At 44.5% G+C, this 26,356-nt stretch overlaps 1 protein-coding gene across 4 annotated transcripts in view; it reads right to left on the bottom strand.

Moving 5' to 3' along the window:
- FYN (FYN proto-oncogene, Src family tyrosine kinase) overlaps nt 1-26,356 on the bottom strand; it is a 144,344-nt gene that overhangs the window by 4,895 nt on the left and 113,093 nt on the right. For 2 of the 4 annotated variants that reach the window (XM_075414195.1, XM_075414194.1), the window contains 6 exons: nt 26,044-26,193; nt 22,644-22,808; nt 18,237-18,416; nt 16,331-16,407; nt 16,074-16,227; nt 7,457-7,588 (listed from right to left, as the gene is read on the bottom strand). In XM_075414195.1, the coding sequence (XP_075270310.1) occupies nt 7,457-7,588; nt 16,074-16,227; nt 16,331-16,407; nt 18,237-18,416; nt 22,644-22,808; nt 26,044-26,193 (858 nt within the window). Of the gene's footprint in view, nt 1-7,456; nt 7,589-16,073; nt 16,228-16,330; nt 16,408-18,236; nt 18,417-22,011; nt 22,168-22,643; nt 22,809-26,043; nt 26,194-26,356 lie in introns of all 4 variants that reach the window. The other 2 variants (XM_075414197.1, XM_075414196.1) reach the window with 2 other exon arrangements.

Genomic DNA, 26,356 nt, shown 5'->3' with positions numbered 1-26,356 from the left:
AAGATCTGTCACAGGCTGCCCCGCTAGCATTTAGGCTGTTGTTTGGCCATGTCCTGGTTGATTCACAGTTCTGGTTAGCCTACTGCAGCACCTCTGATTTTCAAAAAAGCACTGATGTGCTGTTCCTTATGCTGCCTGTCGCTCATGGAGGAACCTCCTCCGAAAACTGCCTCATCCTCCTACAAACCTCTCCTTACTGTTCCCTTTAGCAGTGATAATTGCAAAAAGAAAAGTTAGATTACTGATTTACAGTATTCCTTATCCTGCAGACCAACACTTTAGCACTCGTTTCTTGTGTTTGATTTATCACCCGCATCTACCCACTGTATTTTTGGTGCTAAATGTTCATTGGGTAGGAACAAACACTTTATATGGCAGCTGAAGTGGTCCGTGGGTAGGACTTCACAGAACGATGCAAAGAGAGCAACAGCCCTCTGCAGACATCAGATTCTGCATAGAGTTAAGGTTCTCCTGTATTATCAACTGAGTTAAGGTTCTCCTGTATTATCAACTGCAAACTGATGTTGTCAGGTCACACAGGTTCACAACCAACCATAAAAGCTTGCCACATGCTGAACAAACTTTTGGGTGTTCCTCATTATCCAACAGGAACATTTTCAAACATATTCTACTTTTTTATTAGATTACAGAACAATGCTAGTGGTCTGTTAGTCATCACCAACCCAAAGGCAGCACCAACCCAAACCTTCTGGCCTTGCTGTTTTCAAGATGCTACAGGAAAAAAAAATGGGCATTTTGCTCACATTGTGTTCTCAGTATTAGGTTTTTTTAAATTTGTGTTTTGAACAAAAAACTGCACTCCTTTTCATATCCTTTTCTGTGAATTGGCTGAGTTACCTTATGTTTTGGGATAAGAACTTCTTCTGTACTTTTCTTCCTTTACATATTAAAGGCTATGAAAGTAAGTGTTAGCAGTAACTCCTCTATTGTATATACCTAAACCACAAACAAATTACAGTCTTTGTTTTTATTTTGGCAGTGGCCCTTTAAGTATAACATGGATGGAAGCAACAGCAGCAGAAAAGCTCCTTCCCAACTGATTTGTTATTCTAAGATATCAAATGTTTGGTATTTTTATCCAGTGCATTAGTCAGTGTTGCAAAGCACACTCTGAAACTTCATAATGAACTGGATGCTGGAAGAAAAACCCTGAGGAGAGAGAGGGGGGAGGAAAAACATAAACAGCTCTTCACTTCCCTTTTTTTTCAAAAAAATAGAAAAAAACATAAAAGAGACATTGCTGTCTGAAATCATAGTAGTTTTTTGTCCCTGGAAAGTCAGTAAAGCCAGATTTTCTCATCACACTCAAATCCAGGAAAATGCCCTTCTTTCCTTTTTCCTTTCCCCTCCCTCCCAGTAAAACCCAGATATGAAACTAAACCAAGTAATCCTCATGTTTCTTACTGGAATTCGTACGTCCAGCAAGGGCTGCAGCACCTAGGACTTGCCAAAGAAATTCTGTTGGTTTTGACACGTGCTAGTAATTTAAAAAAGGAATTTCAAATACATTTTTTTCAAAATTGATTTGATTATTAGTCAGACTTACAAAAATAGCAGTGTTTCAGGTATGTTTTATGTCTTAAAAGGCCTATTTATGTTTACAAACCTATTATCTAGATTTGTTTATCTTATCCTACAAGTTTTAGTGTTCTCTTTTGATAGCAGGAGCCTGTTGTATCTGCACTTCTAACACCACAGAGAGAATATTTGAACAGCCTGTACAATTCCTCTCTCCTAATGAATACCCGAGAGTTTCAACTCTTTTGGTAAATAATAAATGAAATTCTGCTTGCAGTAGGCTTCCAGACCCCTTAAAAGTTTATCCTAAAATCCTTAAATCTGTGGAATAAACTACTCAGCAATATTCTTCTGTAGACTACAGCTATTTCACCTGCTTGAAAATCAGTTTGTGCTCATGATGTTTCTTGAACTACCATTTGGCCCAAGCAGGAAGCCAAAAGATGGCTTTTCCATTAGCTTTTTATTCCCTGAGAAGAGCAAAAATGAAATAACCTCCCACCATCCTGCTTTACTAGTGAAACCTCCAATAATCTTAGGGTGCCACAGGATATGGCTACTTTAATGCTCAATAAAATAAAAATTTACTGCCCATATGGACTGGGGGCAGAAACGTAATGCTGCTTGACTTTTCCTAGAAAAGCTATAGTAGAAAGAGTTACTGTGACATAAAATAGGATGTAAAGTTTCCAGTTGTGGGTGAAGCAAACACTAGAAAGTGCTTTGGAGGGCTCTGAGGAGCTTGATTAGATGGAGCACAGCAGATGTGCAAATAGCACGGATCTGGGCAACGCTGCTCTTCCAGAAGACAGGAAACATTACTGTAACTCGGCAGCATCCCCACATCCAAAGCTAATAAACTATATAGATTACTTCAGGCGACATGCAGTCCAGTGAGGACAGTGATGATTTTAAGCCACTTTACTCTTGCCTTCTTCTGTTGGACTGAGAATTATGCTCCTTCAAGACCCACTACATGTTTTCAGACCAAAAAGCAAACTAATACAGACAAAAATGCTTAAACTAGGACTCTTAAAACAATAGCTCAGCTTCTGTCCATCCCAAGAAATGCTGTATTTCACAGTCTCCAAGAATCCAGAGCCGTGCCTCTGCTTCTGTTCAAAGGTTTCTCAGGCATGGACATGTTGGCCCTTTTCTAGTACAGCTGAGAAGCTAGCACAGTGTAGTCCTCCAGAGGGGCAGGACCCTGTTGGCACTCAGAGCATGCTCTCGAAAGAGAGAGGTACAATGGAGGCAGGTTGATTTTTGCGTTTTGTTCAGTTTGATCTCGAAGCAGTATTCCTAACTTCCATGGACAGCCCCAAAGAAAAGCCGGAGGCGAGGGCACAGGGATGGGATATGGGGCTTAGGCAGGGAGATTATTCCATATGCAGGCACAATAGTGCACTCAAGGCAACAGGAAAGCTGATCCTGAAGGAAGACAACCGTTGAAGCATAATGCTGTTCTTACTGAGCACAATATGAACCTAGTTATTTCTGTGCAAAAGTAGTAATAACTTTTAAAAATCTGGAAGTCACGCCACTTCATTTAGAAATTAAGACCTGAAAACTGCCAACAATTCCTCATCCTTAAAACACCCACAAAGCTAGGCTATCAATATCTGTTTGTTTGTGGTTTTTTTTTTAAATAAGTTATTATTTGCTTGGTGTAAGCGATGCAACTTTGAGCTACCATGTTTGTGAGTGGTGCTTTAGTACCTGCAAAGAAACCCACCTGAGCTTATCTGTGTTATGTGCTGAGCATGCATCTCTCGACTTCTTACCTGCCACCCATGATGAGGGTGCACACCTGTATGTCGGCTCACCAGTGTGGACTTGGCCCCAGGCTTGGGCAGCGTATCATGCGCTCCCTGGCACTTGTGTCCCAGCATCCCCCAGGGATGAGGAGGCTGAACGCAGCTCCCCAGGGACTGCAGAGCTTCTTGGAGCCCAAACTCAAAGACCTGCCTGGCTGGAGGCAGCAATGTGGATAGCGTTGTGGTGGCTGTCACACTGGCCATAAAACGTGAATGATGCTCTTGATTTGAAAAGTGCAGCAGAAAGCAGAAGGGGCAACTTCAGAGGTGCTTCTTTAGCCTAACCAAAAGGCAACATGTTAAAAAACCCAAACTCGCTGACTACTGCTAGAGAAATGCAGCCTCCTACTCTTAAACTCCATTAAAAAAAACCCAAAACTAAGATCCAAGGGGAATTTGTGAAAGGGGAAAGAAATCGACTGAGAAAGGTCAGCTAAGCAGACTTTTTTTAAAACTTGGCTCCTCTTCTGCCCTTATCTAGTTTTTACTTTCCCACTGTGGTAGTGGAAATAGAACCTCAATGCCCAGAAAGACTGTGGAAGTTGCTTATTTCAGTCTGCTGCTTTGTGAAAAGAATAGGAAAGCATTAGGGAAGGCTAGAAAAAACACTAAGTTTGTTATTATAGCGGTCCATTACGTCCATTGACAAGAAACAGGCTTGGCTGAAGGATGAAGATGAGGACACCTATTAAGAGCCAGTCTTGCTTCTGGGAGCTGTAGGGTCTCAGGCAAGGCTTGATTATGAACTCCAGCCTGATCTTCATCTCTGTCAGCAAAACCTTTACTGCTCACATGTCCTGCCACTGCTCCAGCCTCTCTTCCAAAATGGGGCATCAGGACAGCAACTGGTTGAAATCTGAGGGACAATGAATGCCAAGACCTGTTCCACACACAGTATGTTCCCCTCCTATATACTGCCCGCCTTCTGTCTTCCTCCTTGTGCTTCTCCCTCCTTCCACACAAACTTAAAACAATGCCTGGTTCTCCAAGGCATGAGGTACACTGCCCTGTGGGCATAGTTACCACCATAGGGCTGGCGTGCGTGCTATAAATAACCTCTCCAGACATTAAGATCTTGTCAAGCAAGAGAGCAACCTTCTGTCTGAGGGCCTCTCCCCGCTCCCCCTGGCCTGCTACAAGCTGTAAGCAGGAGATCAGAACAACATGCCCACGACCATTTCAGAAACTGGGCATTACAGCAGAGTGACAGCTCCACGACCCTCTTTGTTTCAAGGCTGACCCTTTCCAGAGCTTGCAAATCCACATGCCTTGGATGCCAAAGTGGTTGGCAGTGCCTCCAGACTGGGTTCTCTCACCTATAGGTTGTCTGCTATGGCTTGGGTGAGGCAGGCTGAGTTCTGCTTCTCAGGGTGGTTGGACTCCCATCTTTTCCTCCTCGCACAAGCCATACCCCGATAGCAGGCAAAGCCCTGTGGGTGCATCTGAACCTTACTCCCTGCCCCAGAAAGGGACCTGAATTCATGAAGCTTTATCCTTCCAGGAGGTCCTTCCTCTCCCCGACATGAAGCAGGAGGTGGATGATCCTTTCTATGTCAGCGGAAAACAGGATCCTCTCTGAGTGGCTCAGGAGGTCTTTTTCACCTTAGGAAGTCTGAGACCTCTTTGCATCCCATATGCAAAGATGGGATTCTGAGAGGGCCCCAGTTCCACTCCACCATTGCCCCAGCCTAGAAAAGCCTTCCCAGTTAGGATCTGGGGAATGAGACTGAACTGAAATCTCTAAGGACTTTGGAAATACAAATTTAAAACAGAGATTACCCTTAGGTAAAACTGACAGAGAGGGGAGAGACGGTGACCATGGGAATGGTTAAGGCCTCCTGGCTGAGCAGGGTGGGAGCCCTGGTGAGGAGCAAGGACCCTGGCATAGAGCTCGGACAGTGCATAACCGAGGAAGTATGCGCCCATCCAGGAAACTGCTGACTCTGTGACATGTAAGATGCAAAAAGTTGCTTCCAGCTACTTGCAGTCTTCCTAGCACGGGCGGGGGAGAGTGAGCTGGAAGGACTTTCATTGTATGAGGGCTTTATGCAGTGAGGGGTGAAGGGAGAGGACGGCGCTGAGAGAGGACAGATGCTGCTAGTTGTCTTCTGATGTGCTCAAACTGCCACATAATAAAATTGTCCACATTTTCAGGACACAGAGCATGCCTGAGATTTCTGTCATGGATCCTACAAGAAGTTATATATTGCAAGTACTTAAATGCACATCCGGTGGCCTCTTTCTCCTTCAGGGAGGGAAAGGAACACTTGGGAACTGCAGACATCCTCTACTGCCATGGCCAACACTGTGTTCAGTTACGAACCTGTGAGTTAACACTGGGCTTAGACAGTCGCTTTTGACCAAATAGCATTTTTCCCGTGTGTGCGTGTGTCTGTGCTCCTGCGTGTTATAAGAGAGAAGGCTAGTCACTAAGTATCTCTGCCCCACCAACACGCAGCTCAGGGAAAAAAATCCACCCTATCTCTGCCCTGGCTGGCGAGAGCCCCTGTGCACCCACCGTGCTGGTGGGGACCAGGAGATTCCCCTTCCTGCAGCCCAGCCAGGAGCGCTGCCCACTTTCTGTGACTAACACCATATCAGCCAAGTCTTACACATCTTCTTTCTGTCTTCAACCTTTGCACACCGTGCCATGTCTGCATTTAACCCTCAATAAACCTGCGGAAATCACAGCTCTCCCACGCCACTGCCAGTAATCCTTACGGCAAGAAGGCCTTTGTGCCGGCGACTGGCAGAGCTGCTCTGTGCAGTGGCAACTTCTATTTAACGGCACAGGCAAGTGCTGGGCAGAGGGACTCATCCATCCCACGGAAACACCATCTCGCCTTCTGCTACCTCGTTCTGTTGTCACAGCCACAGCTTTGCTAAGCTGCTCCCTGTTAATCACGCCAAAAGTCACTGCTGATCATGATAAGCCTTCCGGTCCTTCTGTTCTCTTCCAAACGTCAGCTACTGGCTGCTAGGCGCCAGCAAAGTTGGAATTCCTGGTGAAACACTGGGAGCTAGTTTCGCTGAGCTCAGCCTTCTGAAGTGACGTGATATACCACAAGATAAACTGAACTCCACCTTGATGCTTCTCCTGCACCATTTGATGTATGGATCCGACTGCTTGATCACGGCACAGACTGGAAAACTGAAACTGCTTTAGGACACTTTCCATTAAATCAGCTGCAGTGCACGCAGCCATACTGGTGAGTATTTAGAGATTTATTTTTTTTTTAAGAAGAAGAATAAAGATGCAGCTAGATGCCCTGTTGTTAGCACCCGTGCTGATATGAAAATAAAGGGATTAAATTCTTTTCCATGTAATGCACTGCTTTCCCCTCACCTCTTTCCTCTTCACCTGAATGCCTGTGGTCTTCAGAGGGGCAACAGAATGAAAAGCTCTTTCTGCATAGGCAGGTCCAATCACCCCTCCTACAAATCTTAATCCATCGAATACTTGGCAGGGTTTCAACAAAGAGCCATGGGGCCTCCGGTTCCCCCACGCAGAGAATCTGGACCCGCTGTGACCCTGTCACGAGCTCCGGCCTGCACATTACAGAATTATTTTTTTCCCTTTCCATCCATCCTGAAAGCAAGGATGGAAATTTAAGAGTTTATAAAAAAGAGATTTGGTAATACCAGACATGCAGAGAGCCATCAAACCTTGCAGAGAACCAGACTGACAGAATAAACGGAGTAATGCTACTCTGGGAGTTTAACTGTTGGTATCTTACAGTGAATGCAACACTATGGAGAGCTATTTACTCCACAGTATAGTAATCTTACATTGCTTTCATTATTTGGCTAGAAAGTATATTAATTGAATTGAGAACAATTTTAAAAAATAGAAATGTTTATGTTGGATTTTCTGTCCTCTTGTCATTTTCCTCATGACCATCACATGGCTGCTTTCAGAGTCAGGGCCATTTTCAAGCATAGAACTTACTCATGATAACCATCCTTGTTTGAGCCCAGTGAAAATAAATACAGGTTCCAATTTCAGCTCCCAGTGAAAATAAATACGTGTTCCAACTTAAGCATATGGCTCTCTCCCGCTCCTTTCCTCAGGTGAAGCAAGGCTCAGGCTGTTTTCTTACCTGGGTATGGCACTCTCCCTTTTGTTACCAGCTCTGTCAGTAGGATCCCAAAAGACCACACATCCGACTTTATTGTGAACCTTCCATACAATGCCGCTTCTGGCGCAGTCCATTTAATGGGAAACTTTGCACCTAATGAAAGAATAAAGGAGGCTTAATCAGAATAGAGAATCAAAGTACCAGTTGGCAGGTGATTGCTTTGTTCTGTGCAGGCAGACAGAGCTGCAGGCAAGTGTTAACAGACGGCTCCATGGAGTACGCTCAAGGAGGACGGGTGGGTGGAACGTGTAGGGCAGAAGGAAAGACTTAGCAGGGAAGGGGTGAGTTTGTCCCACATCCCAAGAGAAGGCTAAGACATTTTAGTTCTGGTTTGAAGCTTCATGAAAGAAAAAAAGTTTTAAAACCCAATAAGCCAAATATAATAGAAATTCTTTCTCGCAAAATGTTTTAAATTAACATTTCCCTGTGATATTTGCAAGTCAAACACAGCTAGCACGTATGAACTGAAGTGAGATTTATTAGAAATTTATTAGAAATTATATAGAGACCTCCCAGTTTCCCTGCTCAAGCTGAGCAAAATGCAAAACAAACAAACATGGTAAAAACGTAAATTAAAAACAAACCTAATATTTCATTAGAAACATGCAAGGACTTAAAAATAATACTGCCATTCGAGTTGCTTGGAGTGCAATGATGTCAAGGCACAACTTTGGCCTGTGATTTATAGCTTGACAGTGTACTTTAAGCTCCTGGCACTGAAAAGCCCGTAGTGCCTCGAATACGTGCAGTTCTAATGTGCTCATCCATCATCAGAGCTTGCAGGAGCCAGTTGTGGTAAGGATGGTAAGATAACAAGCCTTTAAACACTGATTTATTTGCTTTTCCAATCATTTACTGTTTTCTTAGGGAAAATATTTTCAGTATGACTTTAAAGAAAAGTCTTGTGGCAATAATTAACTCCTAGTATGTATGAAAAAATATGCAGACATTTCCCTGGTGCCTTGTATTAACATACAGGCAAAAGAGTTGCATTGCAGCTTCTTGCTGATCCCTAATGACAAACACTCTTGAATTTGGAAACAGACAGATTTTGACTTCTCACCACCCTCTCATAAAAGTTCCCTTAGCTTTCAGGAGGAGTGTGGAAAGTGTAACAACGTGGACAAATCAGTCTCAAGGAGTGAAGTTTTGGCACTGTTTACAATTCCTTGCCGGCGCTGCTCTGCTGTCACAGCCAGCGCTCGGTGCCCCGTATCTTCTGCTGCTTATGCTGCAGTCTGACCTGTCTCAGGGTACGAAGCAAATGTGGTCATTCTCATCTCCTTACTTGGTAAAACATCAGGTGTGCTAGAAGTTTTCCTGCTCTACGTGTAAGTGATCCTAAGAGAGAATATTACTCAGAAACAAATATGTTTTTCTAGGGAAAACTGCAGTTGCTCAAGTAAGACTTGCGAAATTAAAAGACGCAAGACAAAGTTTCAAATCCCTAACGTCTGAAGTCAGGAATTTAAGTCTAGTTAAGTATCAACACATCAGTGGTTTGATTTGCAAAGGTGCTGGAGGGTTTGTGGATGTCTGTTCACTTCCAAAAAAGTCAGCCTCTTCTGTGTTTCCATTAACTGATATGTAGGCAGGAGCTAAAATTCAGGTGCTTGGCTTTGGCCTCAGTCTCCCTAACTTACACTTCTTCACGGGACCTATCTTAGTTTACAAGACTCGAAATCTACTTCATCTTCTCTTGAAACTCGCCTTGGCCATGATGTCTGAGATCTGCCATCGCTTGTGCCTCTGTCCTGGAAGCTGTCCCCGCTCCAGCAGCACCAGAAGCCACGTGGGGTGGGCAACCGGCTCCCCCAGCCACCGGCTGGTCCTGGGGCTGGACAGCCCTCCCTAGTCCCTGGACGAACTGCAAGCTGCATGCATCGGGGGGTCGCGTTCCCTAGGCCTGCAGGGCATGGCTTTAGGTGGGCCTATGGAGGCATGCCTTGAATCTGAGGGCTGATGTCCCCCTGCCCTCTCATGCGTGCAGCGGAGACAGTACACAAACACCAGGCCAGCTGAACAAATAGCTCCACGCTGGCCGGCAGCCTGACGGCCGGGATGTTGGCTGGTCGTGTGTGAGACAGCCAGGCATGAGGGTTTGCTTGTTTGCTTGTTGCACACATTTTATTCAACAATATATTTTTTTTTTATCAGCTGTGTTTTTCGGAGAGGCTGAGCCAAACCTGGTCTAATTCGCTTGTGCTTCGTACTCAGATCCAAAGGTAGCAACCACCCACAACTCATCTTTGAAGAAAGAAATCTCTTCAGACTCCTTTGTGGCCACCCCCCCAGTATTTTTGCCTTCCTCATCTACTGCCAGTGTGGCATCGGGAGCTGAGCGTGTGGAGTGTCCAGGGACCATGTGAAGAGGAGAAGCAAGATAAGTAGGTGAGAAGGGAGATGATTCCAACACATCCCTTTTCCTGAGAGCTAGAGCAGTACAAACCCCACTGCACCGTGATGAACGCTGCTGGACAAGACGAATGGTCTGTGCTGTGGATTTTCCGATGAGAAGATAGCTACTCATTACATTTCTATGTTGTCCCTGCTGCTGGTGATTCTCTGGCCGAAACAACTAATACAAAGATCACACGTTCTGCATTTTGTGCAGTATTTCCTGAACTTTGGTTTGCAGTGATAGATGGGGAGGAGGGAAAGGCCAGCTTGGCAGACAGGTTGCTAGCAGAGCCCTGCTGCATGGTTTTCTGGCCCTGCAATGCATGCTGCAGGCTAGATGGTCCAAACGAGCCCGCAACCCAGTATGACAGAGCCATCAGTAAGGGGAGAGCAGAGGCCAGCGAGGACGTGCCGGGCTGGCCACCCGCACAGCCGCAGGTACGACGCACGCAGTGCCGTAACACAAAGCGATCGCACACACAGAGCTTGTGTGAGCAAGGATCAGCAACAGCGAGGGCGAGCCGCACATTTCTGGGCACCACCACAAGCTATGTGTGCTTCCAGAAGAGCCCAAACAGGTGGCAGCATCACCGCTGCAGCGTGAGCCATGGGTGTGTGGTGTGGGTACAGTGACATTTTGCAGTGAGTAACAGGGATCCCCTCAAGGTGCTGCCTCCCATCTCATGTCTGGCACTGGAGACACAGCCAGTGCACTTCTGTGGAAACACAAAAATCCCCAAACGTGTTGAGCGCCGCTCCAAAGCCTCCCGATTGCTACAGCTACGGGAGGTGCTGTGCATGGCTCCTGTCCGACACACAGCCTCTGTACTCGCTCTCTTCCCGACACACCAATTAAAAAATCCCCCCCCTCTCTCTGCCAAGGTCTCAGCAGCTTATTAAACGAGCTGACTTTGTGCTGCAAACAAATTGCAGCATCAGATCGTCAGATAAAATGAGTATTATTGACAAGCATGCTAATAAACCTGATAAGCCAAATTACCCCAGCTGACAAGGCAGCCTGTCTCCTACTTTGAAGGCAGATTTTACATCAGTGGGGGGGGGGATTTGTCTCTTTTTTTTGCTGGAATCCGTTTCATTACAAACTAGCAGGTCAGTAACGCCACACATACAAACTAAACATGCACTGTGTTCCTTAGGTCAGGATAGCCTGTCTTTGCCCGAAAGCAAGGTACTAATCTGCAGCTTTTATTTCTGTCCCTTTTTTTAAAGATCTCAGCCTGGGGAAAGCCTTTTTTGGATTCCTGCACTGCTTGCAATCACAACAAGCCGAAGCTGTTCATACAATTTACTGCTAGGGCAGCTGGCCCTGCCTCCTACCTCTGAGGATTTTTGTGAGGCTCATCCCTGTTCTTGGGACTTCTGCCCATCTCTGCCCAGGCGTTCACACAGGTTATCTCCCAGGAGGATTTCCATGGGAAAGATCAATCCGTGGCCCTGCTTTAATTCTGCATTGGCTACAAGCAGGTCGCGTGACGAGAAGTAGCGGAGGGGGTTGGGATAATTGAGTGACCTTGACGTACAACTCTCAGCATGATTTCTTTTGAGGCAAGTGAAAATCCCTCAGAGCTTTGTTTTTTCAGATATAAATTTCCACGAATCAGAAACCTCTGAAATTCATGCCCCAGAGCCACCGACAGCTTGATAATGATCCTCTTTCCAGAAACGCTACAAATCTGCTACCTCTCGTACCTTAAAACCAAACCCAATGCAGCACCCCGAGCTCTGAGACCCAAAACCCACGGGAACTCTCGGGTTAGCGACCAGAGAACGGAGTGCAGCAGTGAATTGCTCCCAGGGCTGGAAAGGAAAGCCACAAAAGGTAAAAACAAAGTGCTGAAGCAAGCATGTAACAGGAAACGAGTCAGCCCTGGTAGGCGATGATGAGTGCCGTGTGGGAGGGACTGCGCAATTACATTTTTTGTGCTGTGAGAACGAATGCGAAATTACAAGCCTGGCAAAACACCAGCGACCAGAAGCAGGCTCCGCAGGCTGACCCCTCCCCGGGAAGCGGGGGGCAAGCGGCAGAACTGCGGGCCAAAACACCCCTCTCGCCCTCCGCCTGCACGCCCCCCTTCCCCTCGCCCTTCCTCTTGACCTGGCCGCCCTCCTCCTCGCAGAGCAGATGGCATCTCTGCAGAAGCTATCAGTGATCCCCCCCACCCCCGGGACCCCGGGGGCTGGCTGTGGAGAAGCAAGGGGTCTTCCTCCTGTCTGCTCCATGGCTCGCCCGGGGCACGGCAGGCACAGAGCAAGAACAAAGCCCGGGACGCTACAGCCCGCAGCACGGCCAGTTGTGAACAGCAGAGATCTGATGAGTTGGTGAGCTGGGAGCCAAGTCTCCTCAACAGGACTGGGGAGAGCCTGGAAGGGGGAAAAAATCCCCACTGTTTTCTAGGAGATCAAAATAGGAAGCAACATTTGTTTTTAAGCAGAGCAGGAAGGAGGTATTTCTAAGTGTTAAAGAGGTAAAAATGATCTGAGAGTTTACAAACACGTACTAGAGCTCCCAGAATAGCTCTGACTTGTCTGGAAGGCATCAGAAAGATCCTTATTGCTTCGTGTGTGCTTGGAGCAGCGTTGCTGCAAGTGCTGCCAGTGTATGCAGTAGAAACAAGGCCTGGAAAATAACTCTGTACTTTTTTTTATTAAGGCAATTTTAAATTTGTATCAGCTGCTAGTGCTTAGAATAGTAACAACTCTTCCTCAGCAACTCTGCGGAGCACTCGGTACTCTCCACAAAAATGCCATGTGCTTGGCCACAACTCCACATCGCTGCGAACCAGCACAGTGCAAGGGTAGCAGAACTGTGTTGGAGGTGATGGGAGGTTTCTTTCTGTCCTATAGGATACCAGAGGCTTTAAGGCTTGCCTTACAGGACTGACACAAGCATCATCACCGATGGAAGGAAACAAGACTGAGTGCCCGATGCTGTGTGCAGGGGAAGCTGTTGCAGCTGCAACAGCCAAAAGAGGCAAGGCCTGATGGTGCAGGCTGCACTACACTTCACCGGTGTAGCCTTTAAAATCAGCGTCACTTTAATAGGCATGTTTTTCCTCTTTGATTACTCACTTCCTCTCAAAAGCAAGAGGAGCCAAATGCTCATTACAAGCCAAGAACTCTTTTTGCATTATTTAATGGCAGCGTATAGCTGCTAGTCACACACTTTAAATCATTAATGGCGTGACCATCTCTTTCCTTCCTGATGATTGCTGAGAAACGGCAGTGCAGACAACAAACCGCTTTTTATTTACCTCCCATAAATCAGAAGCAGTCAGGCCTCCTTTGTTCAAATTAAAAAGAAAATAAACCGGTCAGTAAAACGTTACCACCAGGCTGAGTAATACCCATACAGGTTCAGGAATCCTGCACTCTAGCCCGCCGGGACTCAAAGCATCCCCATCTGTTTCCTTTCAAAATATTTAATCGGAGACAACAGTGACAGTGGGGGAAGGGAGCAGGAGATCAACAAAGGCTGGAGAAAACCATCTCTGCCCCACACCGACAACGAGCTCTATGCTAACACACTTAGGCCAAGAGAAGGACGACTGCTGAGGAGAGAGTGACCAAAGGCTTTAATCTTCAGATTTCACAAGGCAAAACATTTCCTTTCTCCCATAGGAGCTGCCAGTCTGGAGTGCTCCCCGTCCCCCTCCCCTCTGCTGGCCAGGCTCTCCTCCTGTGTCAAAATTCCCACTGAAGCAGTAGTCAGCTAGATAAACAGAGCAGTCCCCAGATGCATCCCCTTGGAGGCTGAAGTAATAGGTCATGGGAAACAAGCAGAGGCAACCATTTCCTTCTGATACTGTGGGCTCCACCAAGCGATGCTGAAACTGAAGTTTAACTAAACAAACCAGAACCGAATCCCACTTGAAGAAAAATTCCAGTGGCACATTAGAAACCTTGTTTCTTCCTCAATAAATTAAAGGTCCTAGGCTCACCCTGGCTGCCCAGCTAGCTTGGAAGCCAGGTTAATTGCAACTGGATGTAAATTGAGAGTGTGCTGCTTGGTCAAAAATGCACCCCTCCCTAGAACAAGCTACCACTTCAGAAAGGATCAAAAAAAACATTAGCAAAAGGAGGAAAACCTTTCTACAGAATGCCTGTGATTACAGCCCTTTGGGTCTCACTTTTAAGGAATTCTGTAGCTCTGAAAGACTTAAGCCTGACCCTGAGGTCAGGGGAAGGAAGTATTGTCCATTGCCCTGAGGTATGGGAAGGACAGGTGACCTCTCCAGACTCGCACCGTGAGAGGAAGCCAGGCAAACACGATTCAGATCTCCCGATCATCAGCGATGCAGGTTAAAAGCCAAACTACTTCTTCCTTCCCAGCCACTTTTTCCACTATACAAGTGGTTTCTACCATGGAAGTTCTACCATGACTATGCTCCCTCTCCCTGCCAGTCCTGGTGTTATGCTTTTCTCAGATCAAAGTTTTCCCATCCAAATCCAATTATTTTTAGTGTCTTCAAAAATCTAAGCTTCTCCTCAACATGAGTCAGGCAGGTTTTCACAGTGAAGAGGGCAAAACTATTCTGAGAGATTTAAATCAGGAAGCAAACAGGACATCAGAGGATTTCCTAGGGATCAGGAGCCTGAAGAGGTCTGGCCAGAAGTAGGTCACATACTTCTCTATTAAACCAAATAATTAGTCATGTCAAAATATACGTTGGGTGGTTTCCAAAGGGAATAAAAGACATGGCAGTAAACCAGACAGAAACGGAGATAATACAGGTTTCAAAGCCATTTTGCAGACTGGATCTGGCTGCCTTGTTCAAGGAAAATGCTTCTCGTTTTACACAGGGGAAGGGCAAGCAGGCAGCTTTCTGTCTACCAGAGCCTGCAGACACCCTTGTTACTCTGGGGAGAACGACGCGAGGCCATTTTTTCTAGCAAGGAGCAATTTCCACCCTCAGGCTGAAATCAATAGTGGTTAACTCTCTGCATTAGTACCTCCCACGGGTTCTTCAAGGTCCCCCCCCCCCAAAATAATCACGTGAAGCAGGCAACTTTCAGGGTGAACACAGCCTGTGGTCCACATCCCTGCGACTGCGACGAGGTACTGCTGACAGCAGCGCAGAGGGGTGTGAACGGCGTGAGAGCGGCGGCTCCCAGGCCAAGGCAAGGCGTGCTGGAAACTCTCTGTCCCCTCCTGTCAACACTTGAAAGTTACAGAAAGAGGTTAGCTCTTCCCTAAGAGTTAGTGGCAAAATCCATGCTGAGACAGGGACTTCTGCTCAAGAGAAAAGACTCGCAACAGGAAGGGGTAAATGCAGGTTATGAAGAAGTACTTCACTGACCCGTGCTTTCTGACGACATGCAACAGGGTCTAACGGGACACTCCTTGGCTTTGGCCCCGAAATGGATGGAGTGGTATTTACTGACACTTATTGAGCAAGCACCACCAATGTACTGCCAACAGCAAGAGAACAAAACTGCAGCTCTGCAAACTTGGACCAACATCTGACAACTAAGCATGACTTGTAAAGAATGACTAACTACAAAGAGCCAGTGTCATGGCTCAGTCTGAGCACACATATGCTTTTTTAAAAAAGCTACAGTACGCTTTGATGCATTTTTGCAGTGTATCAGCAGTCAGCTGTGCCCAGCACTCTGTGTGGCATTGGAAAACGGCTTTCCTATTAAAGTAACTTTTTAAGTTCCCAAATAAAACATAGTGCTCAGAGAGACAGCTCCACTGCATAGAGACACAATTCTTTCACTCGTTTGAAATAAAGAAAAAAAGAATAGCACAGCAATGCTGATAGCAGTTAGTAACTACTAGAAGGCACACTACAAAAAAAATAGCTTATATAGGCTTTTCTGGATTGCCCCTTTCAGGCTTTCAAGGCTGGTAAATAAAGTGTCCTCTTTTTTATGGTACCGTGAGGATCTTGTCTTTACTATCACTTCACCCACCTGTGCTCTCAGTCATTACCTTTGTTTCATTGTGGTTGGTTTTTAAAGGGAAGACAACTAAATAAGATGTTCTCTTTAGGACATGCATTCAGCAGTGAAGGTCTGGCCTAGGAGTTAATACAAGTTCATGATTTACTGAAAGCAACCCCAAAGCCTATGAAAGAGAGCTTTTTAAAGCCGTGTTCCACTCTTCCCCTGTCACAAGAATGACACTGAGTGCTACACCTGCCACTGTATCTACCTTGTCTGGCCGTATATTCATTGTCTTCAATCAGTCTTGCCAATCCAAAGTCGGCAATCTTGCATATGAGGCCATTCCCCACCAGAATGTTTGCAGACCGCAGATCTCTGTGTATGTAATTCATTCGCTCGATGTACGCCATTCCTGCAGCCACCTGTGAGTACCACGAAACACAATCAGTGCATCTTAAAATGAACTCAGACATACACGGGCTGTATAACATGTACACCTAAGCACTCAATACTCTGAAGACAGACCTGGGCTGCCATGTCCACCAAATTCGGTAACTTCAGAGCTCTTCCTTCTCCGTCTTTTAAGAAATCTAGCAAACTCCCTGCAAATGCAAAGTTGACACAACAAAGAGATATTAGGGGAACAATGGCTATTCATCAGGACAGCCGAGCAGCAATATGTGTAATATTAAAGACAGCAATGTTTCGAGTTCAAGTGGACAGTTTCAAAAAACCCTGCAATATCTTAGAATTCTCCTATTACACTTGTTTCACTCCGCTTTACGGTTGGCTTGCAGAAGAATATTTCATTAGTCCAAAGAGAGTTGCAGGGAAAAGAAACAACATTGTTTTAAATTTTCCTGACCATTACTGAGAAAGCTGATCTTTCTTCACTTTTCCAGTGCTCTTTGAAACGAACTACCTGCTGCTCTCTAAAGGCCTCAGCTAGCTGCAAAGCATCAGCTCAGCTCCAAGCCACACAAGTTATGGAAAAAGTCGGATCCCAGCTCAACCTGCTCCAAAAGAAAGGTCAGCCTGGAGCCTGGTAAGCCCAAAGGGGCTAGCATTAACAAAGGCTAATTTTCCTTAGAAATTAGCAGTGCTCCTTCTCTAGGTAACCCGTAACTAAATGTACCATGAACCATTGATTTTAGAAGACCACTATGCAAAACAACAGAAGACAAAGCAGAGATCAAATGAAAGCAATTTTAGCAAAAGCAGTAAGGACATAACTCCCCCTGTACAAGGGAAAGCCAGGAGGTTCTCTGCAGCTTTCAAAAAAAGCCTAGGATGCTATAGCTCCCTTCCCAATCTTGCACTCAAGCAGAGAAGTGCAGCAGTCTCCTTTAAACAAGGTCAGCGAATTGGTCTAATAAATAAGGGGAAAAGACAGATGATTAGGCGTTTCTCCCTTGATAAATTGCCAGCCCCATGCTCAGATCCAAAGATGTAAAATGCTACAGTAAAAACTAGCAAAGTAAGCCAAAATAAACCACGTACTTCAGAAGGATTTTGAGAAGTCATTTTTTTAAAGGGGAAAAAGGCACATGCTTGTCACTGAGACATTTGATTAAAGCATGAGTTAGTCAGGGCTTGGATGGCTCTGAGGAGGGAGGTGGGCAGGCACCTGCCAGGAAAATAAAAATCAACTCCAGATAGACTGAAAAAATGCACTTAAAATTTCAGAGTGTATCCTCCAATGTACAATGAAACTTCCCTGTGAGAACTTATGTTTCCTATTTGGTTCATGTGCTTTTCCAAAACAAGCAGATTTTTCACTCTGCTCTCAGCACCCCTGCTGGAGGTCTGACGGAGCGAAAAGTTTTCCTTCTCTCATTTTACTATATCGTTACCAGTTAAGTAGTGGTAGAGAAGCAGAGAAGAAAGAAGGGGAAAGGGAAGGGGAAAGAGGTGGAAAGAATCATATGTGTCAATCATGCATCAAAATGACAAGCGGGGTACACTGAAAATTAAGCTGTGATCTGGGAGCGAGGCGCATGCAACAGAACTCAGGATTGCTAAAAGAAGAAAGAAATCTTAGGCTGACAAGTAAACACTGAAAGAAGATGCCATATGAGCTCTCTGAAGCCAGAAACAGCTAGGATCTCGGGAAGCAGCATGTAATATCATTCGAACCTGGAAAATGCAAGTCTCCACTTGCCAGAGAAGTTTGGAAGCACTTAGGCTGTACTGACTTCTCCCTTCCCCACCTAGAGCAATTTTTCTTTGTTCGTCTAGTGGATTGCAGGTTTTGGACCCATTTCAGAGTTGAATTCATAATTCTTCTGAAGCCAGAGGTGAATTTAGCTTCCTGTTCCCCCTCCCCTTCCTCACACGCTGTTCATGCATCACACTGCACGTCTCTCTGCACCCCCAAGGATCATCAACAAAGTAAAAACACTGTTATCAAGGGCAGCAGCTCTGACTTCACCTTTGCTCATGTACTCCGTGACAATATAGATAGGTTCTTCAGATACCACAGCATAAAGTTGGACCAGTTTGTCATGTTTTAGCTTCTTCATGATTTGGGCTTCCTCTAAGAAGGATTCTGGAGACATAGTGCCAGGCTTCAAGGTCTTGATAGCCACTTTAGTATTTCCATTCCACGTACCTACAAGCACAGATACTTAGATTAAACATCTTCTGCTCCTTCCTCTGCCTGATACCTAATGTAACCAGGGAACAAACTAGCAAGGACACTTAATATTACTATTTTTTTAAAGTTTCCCTGTTCCTCCCATGCCTCCCACATATTTAGTCTTTTTCTATCATACTAAAAAATAATACTCCCACTGGCACTGGGGCACAATCGCCGTTGTCCTACTCAGACAATGCTTCCACTGATGTCCACAGAAACCTTCTCTGAGTAAGAAACGTGGGACTGTTGAAACCCATCTTCATGTATTCCCTTGCTAACAAGTAATTGCTACAGACAACAACACAGCTCCTGTCACAGATTTGGATAACAAAACTGGTTAAACCCAGAACTTTCCATTTGCAAGACACTTTAACATTTTGTTTTTGTTCTGAGTCAGAGAAAAAAAAATATTGTAAGAAAAATTCCCAAGAAACAAATTCTGAATTGATTTCATTTTAGAAACATGGGTGTGTTTCCAAACCAAAATGTTTCTTTTTCCTTCCCCTCCTCATCCCCAGAAGCCCAGCAGCTGCTGATTGGAAATGAGGTGGTTCCTGTCCACATCACTTTGTTCTTTACTTGTGGTCAGCACGGAAATGGCCAAGTTGCGCCATTTTTCAGTGATCATCTACCAAGCCTTCTGTAACACCTGAAAGCCTGCACAAGGCCCTGGAGAGAGCTGGGGAAGGCTGACTCAGGGCATCCCACAAGAGGTGGGGCTTCACTCCGGTGTCTGCAAGGGGGAGAAGGAGGACTGGAAAAGAAAAAAAAAAACCCACCTACCGATGTTCACAGGTTTCTTTGGGGGTGGGGGGCTGGGAAGGGAAAGGAAGGGAAATGAAAATGGGCAGAAATATCACTTCTGGTTGTGCCTTGCCCAGACTTGCCAGAACCCTGCTCCAGAGCCAGGGCTGAAATGGCTTTGAATGGGACCCGTGATCTGTTGACAGGGAGCTGCTGTGCGATAAGGCAGAACAATACTAAATGTTTTCCGGAATTAATCATGTTGGGTAAAAATTGCTCCTCTGCACTTAAGCATGAGGATAGCAGAAGGCCTACAAAGAACATGAAGACTCAGAGTCAGATCTAGTTTCTATAAATTGTCATCAAAAACGGCAACGTGCAAAATAAGCCTGGCCTGTCTTTGTAAAAAGTACATTAACAGTCACCAGGGCTCAGCTGCTGCACGGGAACTGGTTAAGCCAAAATAACTTCATCACAAGCTTTTGCAAACTGCCAGAGCATAAAATGAGCTGGAATTTGTGCAAGTGGTCAGATCCCAGCTGCCACCTCCCCTAGCCGAGGACAGGGGAGGAGCGGCGGGCGAGCCGCTGCCTCTGCCGCCCCTCGCTCGCAGGGCAATCCTCGCAGCAGCACACGGCGCTGTCGGAGCGCACCTCGAGGCATCTATCAGCCAAAAGGGTGCAAAAACTCGGTTTTCACTATGCCTTGATTTTCTTCTGCCAGCTCAGTGCCCCGTGCTGTTATCTCTACCGGTGGTGGAGTAATGTCTGGAGGTACCACTGCTGCTACCCCGGAGGGCTCCTGAGGTCTCGGTTTCACTCAGCCCTTCAAATCAGAGCTGAGGCAGGGCTTTGCTTTAGCGGCGCTCCCGTGCGAGCTGGGAAGGATGAGTTTTCACCGCCTGATTTCAAGCAGGGTGACCAAAACCTTTCCTGATGTGTGAAAGGGAGCGTGTTTCATCTGGAGCCACTGAGGCTCTGGACTGCAGAGCACCGTCAGCCACAGCCACTTTGCAGAGGTCCCGTGGGTTATACGAACCAGGAATGAAACCCCGGTCTCATGGCACCAGGGTTTCTGTCACTGGCATTAATAAACTAGGGTTCTGCCTCGTGTGTTAACAGGATTAAGTGTGTATTGTCTGTTTGCATTGCCTTAATAAAAAACCTAGGACTTGTTCCATTACCATGAAGCATTTTCAGCAGTTCTATTTTTAAATACTTTTATGAATTTCTCCAGTTAAAAAAAGAAAAACAAACAAAAATGTTAACTTATCCTCTTAGCCCAGATTTCAGTTTAAATCGTTAGATTTCCTTGTTGTGCTTTGGTATTTTTCCTCTAATAGAATATCAGCAGAGATCTCCCTCTGAATTCCTCACATATGTAGTTAATGACTACTTAATGCATTTTTTATTAATTTTTACTGTGCTAATCTACTCTGATTTGGTAATGGTTGAGGGGTGTTAACATGTTTTTACTATACATTACTTTAAGAAACACAAGCATTTCTGACAGATACTTAGTACTGATACTTGGCACTGTATTTCTCATAGCTGTTTTGTGGTTTGTTTTTTTTTTAAACTGCATTTGCTACTTTAGCTTATTGTAACAGTTTAAGATCTACGACACACAGAGCTGACCACTAAGTATTAACATCAACTTGAAATTCTCTCTTGCATTCAAGACCGAGGACAAGAAGATGAAACTGCAGTTCTCTGGGGATGCTAATATAAAACACAGGTAGTTTTCTTTGCAACAGGTCAACTGCAATTCTGTGAAATTCCATAATTTCAATGTTTCTAGTCTATAAATTCTATAAATTTCACAGACTTGCTGCTGTGCTCCTTGCTGTAGTCTTGCAATGGAAAACAGCTGCAAGAACCCAGGAGAGCCTGCTGGTTATTTTGATTGTCCATATTTTTGTGTCACTGCAACAAAAAGAGCAGCCAAACTGCTCCACTGAATGATTCTGACGTAAAGAAACTACATACAGTGATTCTTTATTTGAACTGGTCATTTTTTAAAGAGGCTACAATTTGTGCAATTTGGCACAAAAATTGAGCCCACCTCTCATTAAAAGGCCACTATATTGTGTTTCAATGCTATGGCTATACTAAGATTTATGTATATTTTAAATTGCTATTGTTTTATAGTCATTAAAAGAATGGGGCCCACAGAGAAGGGAGCGGTAAGTAAAGCTGGCAAGTGTGCAGAAAACAATGTCAGTGGATTTGGAAAATGTCAGTATTTCTGGGCTTCAAAGTGGGGGTTCAGCTGGGCTGGGCAAGCCTTGCCTCTGTTGTCCCTGGTCTCTATATCGAGTTACAGGATTCTGCTGCAGATACAAGTTTCAAAACAGATTTAAAGTGGATGCATGGGAAAGCTAGCTTGACAATATCAGCTTGCTGATACTTGCCATTATTTTTAAACTGGGAGGGCAGATGGAAGCGTTTCAGGGCCTGACCCCATGAATACTAAAATACATGAGGAAAAAAAATGTCTACTTACCAGACGAATTTCTAGTTAGCCATTCTGCCTTGCCAGTTTAGCATCGTTCCTATTTCAATACCTAGCAATTATGTAGTCACCCAAATAAACCCAATGCAAGTAGTGAAGCTGAATGCCCAAACCTTTCGTACCAGTGGGTGCAAATGAAAGGCAGTTTCCCCGTGGATTACTGTATTTAGGTCTGACTGGTTTAGGCGATACAGACTAACATTTCATACTGTTCCGATCTTTTAGCTTTAAGATCTCTACTTGAAATGCTTATTTCTGCCAAGAGGGCCTTAAAAGATCCATCCAAAGCAAAATATATTCTCTGCCTTACCACGCCACACTTCAGCGAAACACCCCTGACCAAGCTTCTGTTCCAGAAATAATGAATCACGTGCAACTTCCCATGCATCTTTAGCCAATCCAACAGTTTGTGGGGTATTATTCGTAGCAATCACAGTTAAGTTAAAACACAAACCATCAGCTTTCTCTATAGGAGAGGAAATTAATAAAAAAAACACACTTATAATCCAAAATTATGCATGCATTGAGAAAGATGGAAGGTGACTTGTCTCTCAGCGCTGCATTAAAGTTCAGTTGCAAACACTGACTTTTGGATACCAAAAGTAAGGACTTTTTTGTTAGCTCGCAGAAAAAAGCTCCTTGGTATAATTAATGGATTACTATGTGAGCCTTGATTTATTGCTGAGACAGTGGTAATTTGTCAAAATCGAAACCTTACAAGGAAACACGGAATTTCAGTTTTCTTTTGCCATCAATTACAGTGAAAGTTGAAGATTAAAGAATTTCAAAGTCAAAGACACGTTTCCAAAGGTATTTTTCCGAACAGTTTGAGCTTTGCTCATTTTTTTTCTTGTGGGTCACCTTGTCCTTAACATTTTCACCTTCCATCTTGTCATCCCCACACACAGAGAGCTATTTTAGAAGAATTATTTTGCTCCATACCCATCCATACTTCCCCAAACTGCCCATTTCCCAGTCTCTTGATCAACTGTAGGGATTCTCGTGGAATTTCCCAGACATCTTTGGTTTTGACAGACAGATCAGTAAGCCTTGGCATTCCTTTATGACAGGGGACTACTAAGCGGCAGCAAAGACCTGCAGCTCTCTCTGATGGAGCCAGAAGTGAAACCAACAGCAAAGGAGAGGAAAGAAAAAAAAGTGTGACGTGAAACAAAAACAGTAAGCATAAAAACAATGCTACTCACAACAGCTGTTAGTTGCATACCACAAAGCATCCTGGAAGATTAGAAACTGAACACTGAAACATATTTATTTGAGACAGAATAGGAAATATTTTAGTCTTTGCTTCCACAGCCTGAAATGGAAGGTGACCGCTAACGGTTTCTCTTGCGGACTCAGGATTTCCCTTCTCCCACAATGCTGCACTCAGGTACCTTCATGCGTAACTGGTATACTATAGTACAGTAGAACTTTTTAAAACTCATCTGTAGGTCACAAACTGGATTGTTTCTGAACTGAGTAAAAGAAGCACAGAGAAGATTCAGTTTTTCTGAAAATCACAGCAATGAAAATTTGGTGGACTTGTTTGCAAATTTTTTTCTAGGTATCTTGGAAAAAGGTATTTTCTGTATTCTACGCTGTGAAAAGGTGTTTTTCCAGCTGTCCTGTAAAAGGCTTTTTCTGCCATTCTTTATAGAGCAAAACTTTATTAGCGTATGCAGCCAGTCCTACGTTGTTTGGGGCAGGTTCATTACATTTGTCTCTTGCAAAGCTTCACAGAAGACTGAACTGTGACAAAAGTCACAAGATATTTTAGTAGGAGTAAAAATAATGACATATATATAAATACACACATATTGTTGTGTAGTATACTATGCTGCACAAAGCAGACTGCAATTTAAAGCTTGCACAGCGACTTGTATCTTAAAAGAGCTGCAGCAGAGCAGAACAAGGTAGGGAACTGCAATTGTATCTCAGACTCAAACACAATCTTTGTTCTCCTGTGCAAGATTTGTTTCCAGGCAGGTGAACAGCTTGTTTCAGCATCAGATGGTGGGCAAGCACCAAAGCTCCTTACAACACCAAGCTCTACCTCCTCAGCACAAATGTTGTGGGATGGTGGGGAGTTCCCTGCAGACACCCTGACATGGACCTTGTTGTGTTTTCTGTAGCAAGACAACAAAGACCACAAAGCAGGAAAGACGAGCTGACCAGTTGGCACGTCTTATTCCAAGAAAATTCCAATGGGAACTCTAGGAGAGGGACTACTCAAAATATGGATAATATATGGAAAGCTTCCTTATGAGTTTGGACAGCTGCAGAAATAAACTGGAGGTTTTTAAGACCTCCTTGTTTTCTTGAAATGAAAAAAAAATCCTTGGCATGCTGGTGCTCCAGTTAAGCCTACACTGCATGCACAGGAGCTTATGCTTGACAGGGCGGCTGTTAGGGCTTGGGTGAACGGTGCTTCAACTTCAGACGTGCTGTTACTGGACTTTAGTCTAATGATAGGACACCCTGGGGATCTCAATATTTTTCATTTGTAAATCTCGTCTCTGAAAGTCCAGACGCTGCAGTTAATTTTATTATCCAGGTAAGAAGAGGCTGGGATAAGAGGGAAGCCGGGGTAATAAGCACACTTGGCAGCGCAATGGGAGCGCAGTGCAGGGATGCCTGTGCTGTGTCTGCACAAAGGCATGCTTTGTACATTCAAGTCCTGACCCAGGACTGCTTACGTGAGACCAGACTGCATGCTGCCTACCCAGGTAGCCTGGTTTCCAGCTGCCTGGACAGAAGGGTTCTCCAGCCTGGACAGCTGTGGGATGAAGGCTGAAGAGTGGGCTGCAGAGCATGTCTGTCCTGCTGTGAAGGCACTGACCTATGGTCTCAGCAGTGGTTCTTCAGGAACCATGCTAGTCTTTATGGAGTCATCTGGGCATCTTTGAGCTCTCTCTAGAAGTAAATCTAGGTGCTCACAAGGCGTTGTGCTAATCTACCTCTCACAATCCAGAGTGCAGAGCAGGCGGTTAGAAGCAGCCTTCATGTTTCAAGTCAGCTGGAGCTGGCACAGAATGAAGGCTCCTGTATTTACCTGGCTCTGAAGACCTCAGGTGAAACCTCTGGAGTGTGGGTCTGTACCATGTCCCTCCTGAGCTACCCTGCCTGGATCCTACTGATCATCCCTCTGTGTTGCACAGAAATGTCTACTTTCAGATCTATTTTTCTGCATCTGTGCATGGCAAGTACACAACCCAAATAATGCGACCACAGAAAACTAAAAGTTGGCACATACCAGTTGGTATAGTAGGGTTGAAAATTATCTTCCTCAGATGTGAGGTTTTATACATTATTTAGCTTAGTTTAATACAGAGTCACCAGAAAAAACTAGAAATTTTCCCAGGCAGCATACACCCATCAGAAACTGGGCGGAGAAGACAGCCAGATGTCTAGTATGAATAGCATAAGAATACAGCAGACAGAATACAAAGAATACAGAAAAAACACCCCATGGAGAAGCTGGTTTCCCAAGTAAAAATTAAGAAAAGTTTTTGAGCAATGAGCATTTGGGGTCGTCTGTTAATATTATGAAAAGCTAAAGTAAGGAAAAAATAAAAAGAAAAATAATTTAGAATACAAACTTTTGCTTTAAAAATGACCATGTTGAGAAGCATGGCAATGTTCTACACAAGAACCAGTGACCTAAGCAGAGGTTTGGAGGGCTTTAAAGTTGTATCTATTGTATACTGATCCCCAGTGACAGCAGGACGCACTTTTGCTGCCATGTTTTAATCATAGGAATTAAAAACAAAAAAAAAGCTTGGTGGGTGGACACAAATGGTATGCATAAAGAAACACCCACCTTGCCACATTTATTTTTAAAATTAGACCGATTATAATTTACATGTTAATACTTTGTGCATTGAACACAAATCCAGTGGGAAAATTTGAGTCAGGTGATCTACACAAACCTTTTGGTGATCACTTTAGGTGACTGAATTCCAAAATACAATTCCCTATTTGCTTTATTAGCAATATTGTGCTGCAAAATGGTACATATTAGCACTCGATTATGCACAGGGAATTCATGCTTTGAGATGTGCAAGTCAAATTCAGTAATTCTGTTTGCTTAGAAGAGGGAGCGCAGCCAAATCCTTAACCTCAGCAGAGTGCTAGCTTCTAAAAGCTCTGCTGCTGTACACTGTGAACAGCACTCAAGGCCATTTATAACTGTAATGGGAAAGGGATAATGGAAGATGCATTACAACAAGCAAGAGGCATAGCTCAAATGGCTCTTTAGGGTGTCTTACACACACGTCAGCTCAGCAGCAAACACTTTTGTTTTAAAATACTTAAGAGTGTCGTGTATTATCTGAAAAATTACCTGAATAATGCTGAACCAGCTGCTGAAGAGTTTCAAATTGTGCCCGAGTTGTGATATAATATCCACCATTGTCAAGTTTGCGAATCTTATAATGTTTGACATGATCTCCCTTCATATCATCCCAGTCACGAATAGACAGGGAATAGGCACCTGTTCCAAGGAAAGGAGAAACAAAAAATTGTAAGTAGCTTTTAGACACAAAGATTTTGGTTTGCTGGTCAGTCGTTACAAAGCGAAAGAGAAACTGTTTCCAAAAAATGCTTACTGTACCTTGAAAAAGAATAAATGAATTTAACACAATGAAGTAAGTACA

The sequence above is a fragment of the Opisthocomus hoazin genome, chromosome 2 (genome assembly GCF_030867145.1).
Source record: "Opisthocomus hoazin isolate bOpiHoa1 chromosome 2, bOpiHoa1.hap1, whole genome shotgun sequence".
Lineage (NCBI taxonomy): Eukaryota > Metazoa > Chordata > Aves > Opisthocomiformes > Opisthocomidae > Opisthocomus > Opisthocomus hoazin.
The sequence above is the reverse complement of the archived record's forward strand: the minus strand, read 5'-3'. Positions and strand labels throughout refer to the sequence as shown.